We start from the raw sequence: 13,800 nt of genomic DNA, 5'->3' as shown, positions 1-13,800 counted from the left end.
TGTTTTTGGGTTTTTTTTGAAATATATACATGTATTAATTCAACCTTAATCTGAGTTTCTGGACAAAAAAGAAGGTAAATAGTTGAAATTTCATTATAAAACCCATCTTTTTTGGTCTTTTCATGGCTTATGATCTGTCAAATTTGTAGTTTTCTTTATTGGTTTTGAGTGTTTATCTTAAAACTCAAGTTTCTTGGTTCTTTGCTCTTGGTGTAAATCGAACACATTTATGGAGTCGTTTAAATATGTTGAATTTTAAATATATTGGATTTTAAATTGTCATACAATTTTTTTCATCGATAGTCTGTAATTGGAACCATAACTCTTATTTATTCAAATTGTATTAATATGTAAAGACCAAGTGTAACATATATTATCGTCAAATCTTATCTTATAAAACCAGTGGAACTTCAAAATCGTTAAAATTCATGGTTCCCACCGCATTATGCGGATACACAACTAGTTTATATACATATATGGGATGAAGCATTAGAATAAGATTTGATTTATAAAAAGTGCAAGTAAAGAGGGGGAGGTGGAAAAGGCGGAGGAGCTCGAGAGAGGGGGGTGTAGGAATCGAGGGTTCCTAGTAAACCTCGCTTGTTGATACCTAAAATTACAATTACAATTCCAACTACAACTACGATTACAAACAATGCGAGCTAAGTCAAACGCTGGCAGACACCAACAACAGCAACAGTCTTTATGAAATCCCAAATGCATATTACCAAAATCATCACATCCCTCCAACCCACCACTTGCCAACTATAACCAACATTACCATCGCCCCCATCTCAACCACTCCCCTCCTCCATCTTCAAACTCCCATTCCTTCATTTAATCCTTCCACCGCCACCACCACCACCACCACCACCACCATCTTCAGCCTTAGCCTGTTGCAGGGATATGCTACTAACCCAGTTACAGAAACAAGAAAGAAGACTGTAGTTAAGCAAAGTGGGGTAATGGGGGTTGGGTGGGGTGGGATGGCTAAACAGGGAACATGGCACGCAGAATCCCAATGCTCATCCTGTTGGCCGTTATCTTCTTGGACCTTTTTCTCGGCTTCACATTCATAACCTTCTTCTACCTCTCGTCTTCCCACCAACTATTCAACCAAGTAATAGTATAGTATAGTATAGTATAGTAGCAGGTGAGAGTCATTCATTACCCTCCCTTCCCACATATGCTTTTTCCTACAATTAACACACACTAAGCTTTGCTTGCTTTCCTACCGGATTTTTTAAAAATGGTGAGAAAGAGGGCAGCATCCGATATGGAACTTCAGACAAGTGCAGCTGATCATCATTACCACCACCGTTTATTACGTCGGCTACCACCACCAGCGTCCTCAACGAATCCTGCCCCCATTGACATTCATCATCTTCAAGAGACGCCTGATAATGACAATCATCACCTTCTTTCGGGTGTACCTGCAACTCCGGCAGCCCTTAATGTCAACACCAATGACCTCCCCTCCAACTACTCCACTATGACGCTACCATCATCATCATCTTCCACAAATACATCTCATGTCATCATGTCGTCATTATCAACGACTAATTACATGATGGATTCACACTCTCCTCCTCCTCCTCTATGTGTCTTTTCGGGTCTTCCTTTGTTTCCTCCTACGGACCATAGAAATTTCAATCATCATTTGTCAAATACTACTACTGCTACCGGAGCTTTACCCAATCACCAACTTGTTACTAATAACACCGCCGGCGCCGGGATGCCCTTCTTGACCAGTGAAGACACCGTCTCCGCCACCGCATGGATCGATAGCATCATAAAAGACCTGATTCACAGTTCCACGGAGGTATCCATACCCAATCTCATTCAAAACGTAAGAGAGATCATCCACCCTTGCAACCCTAACCTAGCCACCCTTCTCGAATATAGGCTTCGCTCTTTGACAGATCCTCCTCCAAATCTAGTAGTAGATCAGCAATCCGGTCATGATAATAATAATAATAATAGTAATAGCAATAATAATTTTAACAACAGATTGTTGATGAGAGGAAAAGATCAAGCGCAAGCGTCGTCATCCATGCCCCCACGCAACAATCCATCTACTATTTCAGGACTCGAAGGTATGTTCCTTCCAGATTCACAGCAACACTTGAATAATCATGGCCACCTGGAATGGGGTGGAGTCGTCACTAATACCAGAAAGGACGACCAGTTCCTCAATGACGATTACAACCCTAGTACTGGAGCTCCTCCTGCTGCACTTATTTCTTCATCCAACAACCAGGAACAGCTGCAGGAGTCTCCACCATCACAACCACCATCAGCAACCGACCACAACACAGCAGCAGCATCAGCACAAGCAGCAGCAATGTTGTTAAGAGAGAAGAAGAGAGAAGAGATACGGCAGCAGAAAAGAGACGAACAAGGCCTACATCTGCTTGCTTTGCTCCTGCAATGTGCGGAGGCAGTTTCAGCTGACAACTTTGAGGAGGCCAACAAGATGCTACTAGAGATCTCCGAACTCTCAACTCCATATGGGACTTCTGCTCAGCGGGTTGCGGCCTATTTCTCAGAGGCCATGTCCGCACGGCTGATGAGCTCTTGTCTTGGGATATACACCACCCTTCCTCCCAATGCAGCGGTTCCGCAAGGGCTGAAGAAGATGACGTCAGCCTTCCAAGTGTTCAACGGCATCAGCCCTTTCGTTAAATTCTCACATTTCACAGCCAATCAAGCGATACAGGAGGCATTCGAGAGGGAGGATAGGGTGCATATCATCGACCTGGACATCATGCAAGGCCTGCAATGGCCTGGGCTTTTTCACATATTGGCATCCAGACCAGGCGGTCCGCCTTTTGTACGACTCACCGGATTGGGCAACTCGTTGGATACCTTGGAGGCCACCGGAAAACGGTTGTCTGATTTTGCAGATAAACTGGGACTCCCGTTTGAGTTCTCGGCTGTGGCTGATAAGGTCGGGAATTTGAATCCGGAGAGATTGAAGGTTAGCAAAAGAGAAGCTGTTGCTGTCCACTGGTTGCAGCATTCTTTGTACGATGTCACCGGCTCCGACACCAATACTTTATGGTTCCTGAAGAGGTATATATATATATATGTTCACTTGATCGTTTTATTACCAACAAAAAGCAAAGAAAGGCTTTAAGTGAAATTATGTGGAGAAAGTTGATTGATTTATTAGTCTTTATTAGATAGATGTATATGATATGATGTTTGTGTTTGTGCAGATTGGGTCCGAAAGTGGTGACAGTGGTGGAGCAGGACCTGAGCCATGCAGGATCATTCTTGGGAAGGTTTGTGGAAGCGATTCACTATTACTCGGCATTGTTTGATTCATTGGGATCGAGTTACGGGGAAGAGAGCGAAGAGAGGCATGTGGTGGAGCAACAGCTGCTATCGAAGGAGATAAGGAATGTGTTGGCGATCGGAGGGCCATCTCGGAGTGGGGAGATGAAGTTCAACAACTGGAGGGAGAAGCTGGAACAATGTGGGTTCAAGGGCATATCTTTGGCTGGAAATGCAGCTGCCCAAGCAACCCTTCTTCTTGGGATGTTCCCTTCCAATGGTTACACATTGGTGGAGGATAAGGGTACCCTGAAGCTTGGATGGAAAGACCTTTGTTTGCTCACTGCTTCTGCCTGGAGACCTTAATTACCAATTGATTCATTATATATGAACCATTTGGCAAACAAGTTTTGAAGGATATGGTTTTTTGTCAACAATGAATGGACCAAGTATGATGTTCATAAATTATATCTCAAAGTATTGTTTATTTTTGGTTAATTTAATTCCTCCTACAATAACATGTCATTGATCTCTTAGCTACCTGCTGCCTGCTGCTATGTACATCTATTCATACAATACATGCATGTTTAGTGGTGCCTTCTACAAAGCTCATGGAATGGCTTAGTAAGTTAACTGATGATATCAACATAGATCAAGGAGAAGTTGGGTTTGTAGAATGAGATTTGGTGGAATTGGAATGAAATTTGACCGTGCATTTGATTTGATGGAATTGTTAAAAGGGAATTGAAATCTTCGGCCAACACTAAAAAGGCGACTCCTCCCGGTAGAAGTGGTAGAATTATTTCCAAGTATTTCAGCTAGAACCGGAACGATTTGGGATATTTGAACCAAACAAATGAATTTAGAATTTGGTAAAAGTAATTGACGATTCGAGTTTCATTGTAATCCTTTGAAGTTGAACTCAATGAACCAAACAAACAAAAATGAAAACAGCGAGTACCCACTCTACCAAAGAAATACCATAATATACCTTTTAATAAAAAAAATGACGAGTTCATCAAAGAAGTAACATTAAGTTATGTGATATGAGTTCGAACTCACGTAGGTCAGACGAGAATTTAAAGCGACCTAGAATTAATTAACAGAAGATTGGTTTGATACATGTAATTCGTAGTTGTTATAATTGTATAGTATTTATAAATCATAGTGGAGAGAACATTGAAATCAAGTATCAACTTTAAAAAGACTAACAAGACCCTTAATTAATCTTGCATAACATGTTATTTATTTAATATCTAACTAGTGCTTGGCACCGTGTTTTGCACAGTGATCATAACACATGCCAAGTAATATACAAAAAATTATGAACTACATCAAGATTTCTATACTTCAAAATTGAAAATACTAAATTTTCATAGTGCATTTGTAACTCTTGCAATATTTCAAGGCATCTCTTCTCTTTTAATATACTTAACTGTTTTTCAGTAATTTCTTTTCTCATTAATATGGATTAAGATTCAAGTCAAATTTAATCATAATTCATGATTTGAAAATATTAAATTCTAATTTGTCATATCAATATCTTATAGCATTATATATTAATTTAACTTTTAATATAGATTTTTTTTTGTAAAAAGAGGATTAACCAAAAATCCTATGTTAGGAGAGTCAGCCAAATAAGTTAAGCACCATGAGTTTAAAGAATTATTCAAGGGAGTCAGGTTTATGAATTGCCATAGAGACATCTCAATCTTTCATTATATATGTATCATTCAGTGTCAATCTTTTATCTACCTATTAATATGGAATAGACAAAACTCAATCACAATTCAAGATTAAAGAATACTCAATCGTAGGGTGTCACATTGATGGTTGTGATTCTTACTTTTAAGTTTTAAATATAGAAAGAATAAAGATTATATATATAATTAATTTTTAATATTGATTAAACCTTCTTGCAAAAAGAGAGTTGGGAAAAATGAACCAATCCCATGTGTGTTCGGAGGGTCGGCCAAAATGCTCTAACCACGGGTGTTAAGAGAATCAACCAAGAGGAACCAATCTCATGAGTTGTCACAAAGGCATCTCGACCTCATTTTACATATCCAACATTTTTGTCAATCTTTCAACTCTCAATCAGTGTGGGATATATAAAACTCAATCATAATTCAAGATTGAAGAATAGTCAATTATTAGGGTGCCGCATTAACGATTCCACTTCTTACTTTCAAAAACATATTAAAATTATCTTTTCAATTAATATTTAGTATAGATTAATTTTTTTCATAATAAAAGGGTTGGCCAAAATGAGTCAACCGCATATGTTTAGAAGTTCAGTCAAAATAATCCAACCACGTGAGTTTAAACAATTGCTCCAAATATTTAAAGATAAATATGGCTTATATAGCCAAATGAATCTTATATTTTCCGAATGGAACATATATTTCTCTTATATACTCATTTTCCTCATTGACGTATCAATTTCTAATCAATGTGGATACCAAAAAACTTAACCACAATACAACAAATTTAAAATATTTGGTTTTAATGATGCCATCCTATTATTTTATTACTTTTTTTGTATTGATATATTGATTTTTTTATATAGGTATTTTTTTTTTTGCAAATAGAGGGTTCGTCAAAATGAACAAACCCCATGAGTTTAGAGGGTTAGCCAACATGAACCAGTGATATGAGTTTATAGGATTAGCCAAAGAACCAACCCCATGAGTTAAAATAAAGAACATCAATCTCCTCTTATATACCTACCATCAGTTGTCGATCTTTCATCTCTCTATCAATGTGGGATACACAAATTCAACCTCAATGCAAGAAATATATAATACTCAATCCTTAAGGTGACACATCATTTCTTGTGAATCTTACTTATATAGAGAGGGAGCCCTATATATAAAGATTTTTTTTATAAATATGATTTTTTTGCAAACAAATGATTGACCAAAACGAACCAACCCCATGAGTTTGGAGGGTTAGCTAACATGAGCTAACGATATGAGTTTATAGGATTATCCAAGATAATCAAACCCCATGAGTTAAAACAAAGACACATCAACCTCATCTCATATATCTACCGTCTATTGTCAATATTTCATCTCTCCATCAATGTGGAATACACAAAACTCAATTTCTATGCAAAAAATATAGAATACTCAATTCTTAGGGTGTCATATCATTTCTTATGGATCTTACTCTTATATATAAAGAAGATTGATACATATACATACACACACCCACCCATACACACACACACACACACACACACACATATATATATATATATATATATATATATGCATATATTGATAATTGTAAACATAATTTATTTTTATATAATAAGATTTGTTTTGCAAAAGAGAGTCATGCAAATAAGTTAATTTATGAGTTAAGCGTATTGGGTTGATGCAGTGAATTTCATTCTTTTTCCTATACACATCTCTTTATTCCAATCTTCAATCTTTCATCAAAGTGGTATATCACAAACTCAACTACAGTTCACCAACAATTCAATACTTAATTCTCATGATGCACCTAATTATCTCTTGGTTCTTCTTTTAATATATATATATATATATATATAATATTTGTTTTGAAAAAATAGGGTCATCCAAGTAAGATAACCTTATGACTCAAGGCTCATGAGTTGACACAATGTAAGATTTGTTTTAAAAAAATAGGATCATCCAAATAAGATAACCTTATGAGTCAAGCCTCATGAGTTGAAACAATGACTCTCATCATTCTTTCTTATACACATCTCCTTATTTCAATATTTCAATCTCTCACCAATGTGAGATACCTCAAACTCAACCACAATTCATCAACACATCAATATTCAATTCTCATGATGCCACCTGAATACTCTTGGTTCTTCTTTTAATATATATATATATATATATATATATATATAAAATAATATTTGTTTTGAAAAAATAAAGTCATCCAAGTAAGATAACTTTATGACTCAAGGCTCATGAGTTGATACAATGTAAGATTTGTTAAAAAAAATAGGATCATCCAAATAAGATAACCTTATGAGTCAAGCCTCATGAGTTGAAACAATGACTCTCATCATTCTTTCTTATACACATCTCCTTATTTCAATATTTCAATCTCTCACCAATGTGGGATATCTCAAACTCAACCACAATTCATCAACACCTCAATATTCAATTCTCATGATGCCACCTGAATACTCTTGGTTATTCTTTTAATAGATATATAGATTTAGGGGTTGTTTATCTAAATGCTTACCCGGTAAACACTTAATGTTAGGAGTCAACACTATAATTTATTTTATTGAGTAAAATTGTAGTACATTAAAATGGTAGCATATGTAATAATTTACCAGGGTAAGGGTCGTCATCGTCACTTACCGAGTAAGGCTCTCCATCTTTTTCATTGCTTTACCGGGTAAGGTTTTTAACCCTTGCCATGTTCATCAGATAAAAAAAATTACTCGGTAAGCACTTACTAGGTAAGCGTTTAGTAAATGACCCCTTAATCTATTTATTTAGTTTTTAAATTGCGAGATTGAATAACGAAATCAGGACTTGAGTGAGAAACATTATTCTTTACAGGGACTATCGCTACAAATAATTATATTTTAAGGTATAAAATTGGATATTATCGGTTTGTGGATGGACCATTTTTGTAATTCAACTCTTGTAATTCATTTTTGAACCTTCGTTTACCTCAAAACACCGCCTCCCTCCCCCGTTCCAACAATCCTTTTGGTATCAGCACTCAGACAGCAGCGATTGTCGCTGAAACACTTTGTTCTGGAAGAGATAATATTCAGGCTCCTTCAAATTAAGTAAGTTCAGACATCTGCTGTTGATGTTTCAAGTTTGGATTCTTGGTATTCAATTCGTTGCCAACGTTCTTCCTGTAAATTCTTCAACCTTTTTATCAATTTCAAAATGGTTATGTATAGTGTTTCTCTTCTTTCTCTTTGATATGGAAGTAGTAGTGTAATAGGATTCTCACTTTATGCCCGCTTTACGCTATATGAATTCGAGAATATCTTGTATGTCATCCTTCTATTTAATTTGCAATATGTTTAGATGCAATTTCTGTTGAATTTTCTTATCTGAAAGTGAAATGTCCATAAAGAAACTATCTGTTGGGCAATCTATAAGCTCACTTGATTTGAAATAGGGGAAGTGGAATGTTTTCATTTCCCACAAGAATTTCTCTTAGTCGCATCATTAATTCATTGTTATGTTGCTCTTCATTAGATGACGACTTCATAGAAGATGATGACCAGTTATAGACAAATAACAGCAAAAGGAACACAACAATGGCATTGAAGAATAAAGTGCAAAGTATATTAATTCCCTGGTGGAGAAAGAATACCTTATTGTCATCTACTTCAAGGACTCTAAATACCTTTGCAACCGGTTCTGATAACCGAATCATCAAGTCTCCATCTCTTGTTTCTCTAGATCTCCCTGATGAATGGACTTCTAGCTCCACCAATTGTAATGCTCCGTCCACCAACAAGCTTGGTAAACACATAGCTTGATGAACTTTTCAATCTTGCTTTTATCCGTTCTATTCAAATATAGCTTGAAGTTATCTGATTTAACTATGTGATAACCACACTATTAGAGTTTGCTATGACCTGTTATTTATCATCTTTTCTGATATGTGGAAAGAAAAATGTTTGACATTATGTTGTTTCCCCACTTTGATTGTTTGTGTATTGTTAGATCTTTGTTAAGATCATTGTCTGTTTAATTCAATTATATTTAGACATGGTACTACAATTTTTTTTATTTTTATTAATAAATAATAGCTTTTGTAATTGCATTTAATATATTGGTTGTTTATGAAAATCAAAGAAAATGAAAAAAAGAACTAACAGGTCAACCTGACCCATGACCCATTTGGCTGTTTTTTTGAAATTGCCCATTTTGACCCCAACCTGTTTTGACTGATACACCGGTACCAATCTGACCCAAACTACCGACTTCAACTTCTTTAATTAGTGCTAAGTGGTCATCCCCATAGTCACACTCACGAACTCAATACTAGCATCATCACAAGTGATTGTTGGTTCTTTCTCATTCCCTTAATTTGACATCCAATCTCTATTAAGTTATCATTTTCTGAAGTTTTCATCTAATATAAAGTTAACCGCAGACTAAAAATAACCTGAACCATTGCAGTAGAGTGTGAACAGTTGATGATCATCACCAAAAATGCAGTATACACCATAGTAAAATTGGTCAATTTGCACAAGTTAAAATAGGTTCTACTTGAAGAAAAAATCCTCCTTTTGGTATTATTAGATATAAACATATAAAGAAAGAAGTACATCTGACGAGATCCCTACTTCGGCCTTTGGTGTTCCATACTCGCAGTTGCAAATAGGTATGGGAACGGAGTGGGTGCTTCATGCTTGCAGTTGTAAACACTTGGCCCTCAACTAAGGTAGACGCAACTAGGACAGACACACGCTTGTGAAATCAATTCACCTTGATTTCTTGAATTTTTTTTCCTTATTAGTGATTAATTAATATTTACATATATATGCACACATATATAGTCGGGTTTAAACGAGAACGCTGACCAAATAAGAGAACACGAGAATGGCTAGATCACATGTGATTTTACACTAAAGTCACGTGAAAATCACATGTGATTAGGCATGACCTACGTCACGGGTCAAGTCGCCTGTGCACTCATGCGTTGACTATATTATCTAATCGCATGTGATTTTAGTACAAAATCACATGTGGTTTAGCTGTTCTCGTGTTCCTTATTGTGACCCTGTTCTCGTTGGATCCTCCCTCTCTATATATACACACATAGAGGCTAGTGCGGGGTGACAATTACCTTCCCCGTTCTGGGACCTGGCTATGCCGGTAATGCTCGGCCCCAATTGGGTGGGTGAATCGGGTACCCGTCTAGGTTGGGCAAATCACCATTTTCTAGCTTGGCCCAAGTCCGATTACTGTAATAACAATAAATCAATTTTCAATATAGTTGCCTTGTTTTTGTTTTGGTAAATTTTTCTGGTCAATTCGTTTGGTGCTTCCGTTCTTACCAAGCTGAATCGTTTGTAGGAGCATTAGTCATGATTAGAAGATCCATTTTCATTTGAAATGACTGGCTTTGGCCATAGAGTGATATTTGCTTAATCCTCCTCTAGTTGCTTGATCAAGACACACAACTCTTCTTTGTATTGTGTGTATCAATTTGAGAAGGCCTGTTAGGAGATGAACATTGTCTCAAAGGTTCCCACCTCCCATAGAGTTGGTTGATCGTGCCATTGAAGGCATTGCCAAGAGCCAAGTCCTGGGTTCCAAAGCCATCTACAAGTTCAATGCGTTGCATTAAGCTAATTGCCGGTTACCTCCACCTTCCAAGCCCATTGTCATGTCCTTCAGGTGTCCTCTACAATGAGTCTCTCATTGTACCATCTCTTGATTCTCCACTGTGACAAAGGGAGGTCGACTTGAGTGTGATTAACTTTTTCTTGTCCTTCTTGCTAGCCATGTTCTTTTCTTGGTGACTTGACGTGCTTTGACACTTGTCATGGGTTATTGATTCTTTAATTATCCATGTGGCTGTAAGTTTGTTAGGTTAATTTGCAAGTTTACATGCGACGCTTGATACTAGTACTAAATCAGAGTAACTCTTAACCAGAACTTAGGAACTTTAGAAGAGAGTGATTTGGGAAAATGAAATTTATGACTTATGAGACCTTACAACATTTCTTGGGTCAATGCCTTGCCAATCGAAGGTCACCTTCTTTATCTAGGCCTCCACCTCCATGGATGGCCAAAATAAATTTACATCGACGACCTAGATTGCATGTCTAGATTTCTCTTCCAAAATATCTTAGAAATTTACAACTCACTTTCTACGCTCTCTTGATAGGCTAGAATTATGGAGAGGCTTCTAGAAGCATCCACCATTTGAGGAACCTTGATCCTTGTAGAAAATTCCAGAATCCTGAGCCTTCTTTCTTGGGCTTCGCCACACTAGTTTGACTTGGTAGCTCTAGCGCTCACACTTACTAAGGAGCAAGTGAAGAAGAAAACAACTACACAAGTATGTTACAATGAAATATCTCTCTTGTCGCATTTAGTATCTAGTGAAAGTATTAAGTATCTACACTTTGAATGAGTTCACTAGAGAATTCTAGAGTACATGAAGCAAGAGAGGGATGGTGCCAATTACGGAAACCATGCAAAAAAGATTTTTCTTTCACAAGCCAGGGGTTTTTTATGGAATTAGCCACTCTACCCCTTGGGATAGAGGAAAAGTCTGCATAAATTTTACCCTCCCCAGCCCCTATTATGTATGGGATTCACTGGGTTTGTTTGGTTTGGTTTATGTAAGAGCCTACCAAGCACAAGTTACATTGTTAGCTCAGTTTGAGCCAATGATGAGTGCAAAGTTGGATGGGTTAGGTAATGAGGTTGAAGAACATGACTTGGAATTGGCACCACTAATGTTTATAAATTATGAGTATCCTTGTATCCCGATCAGTTTGTTGTATTGTGAAGCATTGCACTGTTATTCTTAAATTTTGTATGATTTCCACAAGACAACTCTTCTCCACAGGTGTTATCTTACTGGCCTGACCACCCTACCACTTCCTTGGCACAAAAATTAAGGAATAAATTTGTACTTGAAGCAGCCTACTTTGACTGATATTATTGTAACACACACACGCAGCTAGTGAAGAGACTGGTAGAGTAATTGATGGAAAACAAATTGCGGAGGAAATTATATCAGGGGTGGCTTGTGAAGTAGAAAGAATGAAGAAAACAATTGGTGAGGTTCCTGGAGTGGCTGTCATTTTAGTAGGCGAGAGGAGGGATTCCCAAACATATGTCCGTAACAAGATAAAAGCATGTGAGGAAGCTGGAATCAAGTTTTCATTGACTGAATTTTCAGAAAAGTGTAGTGAAGATGAAGTTTGTGATGCTATAATGGGTTTTAACATGGATCCATCTTTTCATGGTATTCTCGTACAGCTTCCTCTTCCTCAGGTAATGTCTTTTACTAAATGACAAATGGATTAGAAGGATTTATTTGTAAACTGAGACGACAAGTATTGTATGGATGAATCAGCGTCTAAATGAAGAGAAGGTTTTGGATGTAATGAGACTGGAAAAGGACGTGGATGGTTTTCATCCAATGAACATGGGAAACTTAGCTATGAGGGGAAGGGAGCCATTATTCATCCCCTGTACTCCAAAGGGTTGTGTTGAGTTACTGATCAGATCCGGTGTGGAGATAATGGGGAAGAAAGCTGTCGTCATCGGGAGGAGCAACATTGTTGGTTTACCTGCATCCTTGCTGCTACAGGTGAGTGATTCTTTCTTTCTCTCTTTCTTTCATGCTATATCAGATGCTACTGAATTAGTATGGTTGTATTTGTGGGGGACAGAGGCACCATGCAACTGTTACGGTCGTTGATGCATTAACGTCAAACCCTGAAGAAATCACACGTGAAGCTGACATTTTGGTGAGTGCGGTAGGAGTCCCTAATTTGGTCCGTGGAAGTTGGCTGAAGCCTGGTGCTGTTGTTGTTGATGTTGGAACTTATCCAGTTGAGGTACTCACCTGACCCTTTATGGTTCAATTATATAATTAGGTGGTCAATGTGTGTGTGAATTTGAATTCGAAAAAAAAGGAGATGGTGAATGTGAAGTGGAAAGAAATTTGAAATTGATGCGCAGGACGATAGTTGTGAACAAGGTTATCGGCTGATAGGAGATGTATGCTATGAAGAAGCATCAAGGGTAGCATCTTGGTTGACCCCTGTGCCAGGAGGAGTAGGGCCTATGACAGTTGCCATGCTGCTTTACAACACGCTTGAATCGGCTAGGCGTATATACAAATTTGTTTGACTTGCAAAAAGGTTATGCTATATGTTGATTGATTATTGGAAATGCATATTGAATCCTATTTAGTTATGCAGATTGTCTGTTTTTACATTCTTTCTCTGGAAATTTGGCCATTGTTGCTTCTGAATAACAGACCTCTGCTGTATCTAAATATGGCATTCATTACTGTTTGTTTTACATAACGAATGAAACTTCATTTTACCATTATTACACCAAAATCTTGTAAAATTAAAATTGAGTTCCCATTCATTGTTAGTCGTATTTTAGTTGTTTGATTAATCAAGAAAAAGAAAAAAATATAAAACAATAAACAAACAAATACCTTTGTACATGATATCCAGTGTACATGTGCTGATCATGTTCATGTTTCATGGCTCAAACAAAACCAAACAAGTTTAGTATATTTCAGCCATAGGTGGGTCTGAATGGCTACAATACGAATCAGAAAATCTTTAGTCAAATAAATATCAAGGGCTTTAACATAATTCAATCCATCTGTTGGTTAAGTTAAAAGATGATGTTTAATTCTTTTCCAGATGTAAGATACAACTTGTACATGTTAATTGAATTACTGCAAGATACATACATACATACATACATACATACATACATACATACATACATACATACATACATACATACATACATACATACATACATACATACATAC

General features: G+C 37.0%; 2 protein-coding genes across 2 annotated transcripts; both read left to right on the top strand.

Moving 5' to 3' along the window:
• The first annotated feature begins 861 nt into the window (after window positions 1-861).
• On the top strand, window positions 862-3,764 carry LOC112513693 (protein SCARECROW). Its single transcript, XM_025120033.1, has 3 exons — window positions 862-878; window positions 1,243-3,075; window positions 3,222-3,764. Exons 2-3 carry the CDS (start codon window positions 1,250-1,252, stop codon window positions 3,643-3,645), a joined length of 2,250 nt encoding a protein of 749 aa, XP_024975801.1. The 5' UTR covers window positions 862-878; window positions 1,243-1,249; the 3' UTR covers window positions 3,646-3,764.
• Window positions 3,765-7,991: 4,227 nt separating this feature from the next.
• LOC112513786 (bifunctional protein FolD 1, mitochondrial-like) lies at window positions 7,992-13,332 on the top strand. The gene is made up of 6 exons (XM_025120146.1): window positions 7,992-8,074; window positions 8,499-8,768; window positions 11,953-12,269; window positions 12,352-12,588; window positions 12,671-12,838; window positions 12,963-13,332. Exons 2-6 carry the CDS (start codon window positions 8,561-8,563, stop codon window positions 13,131-13,133), a joined length of 1,101 nt encoding a protein of 366 aa, XP_024975914.1. The 5' UTR covers window positions 7,992-8,074; window positions 8,499-8,560; the 3' UTR covers window positions 13,134-13,332.
• Window positions 13,333-13,800: the final 468 nt, after the last annotated feature.

Source organism: Cynara cardunculus (genome assembly GCF_001531365.2).
Source record: "Cynara cardunculus var. scolymus isolate 2C chromosome LG 5, CcrdV1, whole genome shotgun sequence".
NCBI lineage: Eukaryota > Viridiplantae > Streptophyta > Magnoliopsida > Asterales > Asteraceae > Cynara > Cynara cardunculus.
This window is presented reverse-complemented; position numbering and strand designations above follow the sequence as displayed.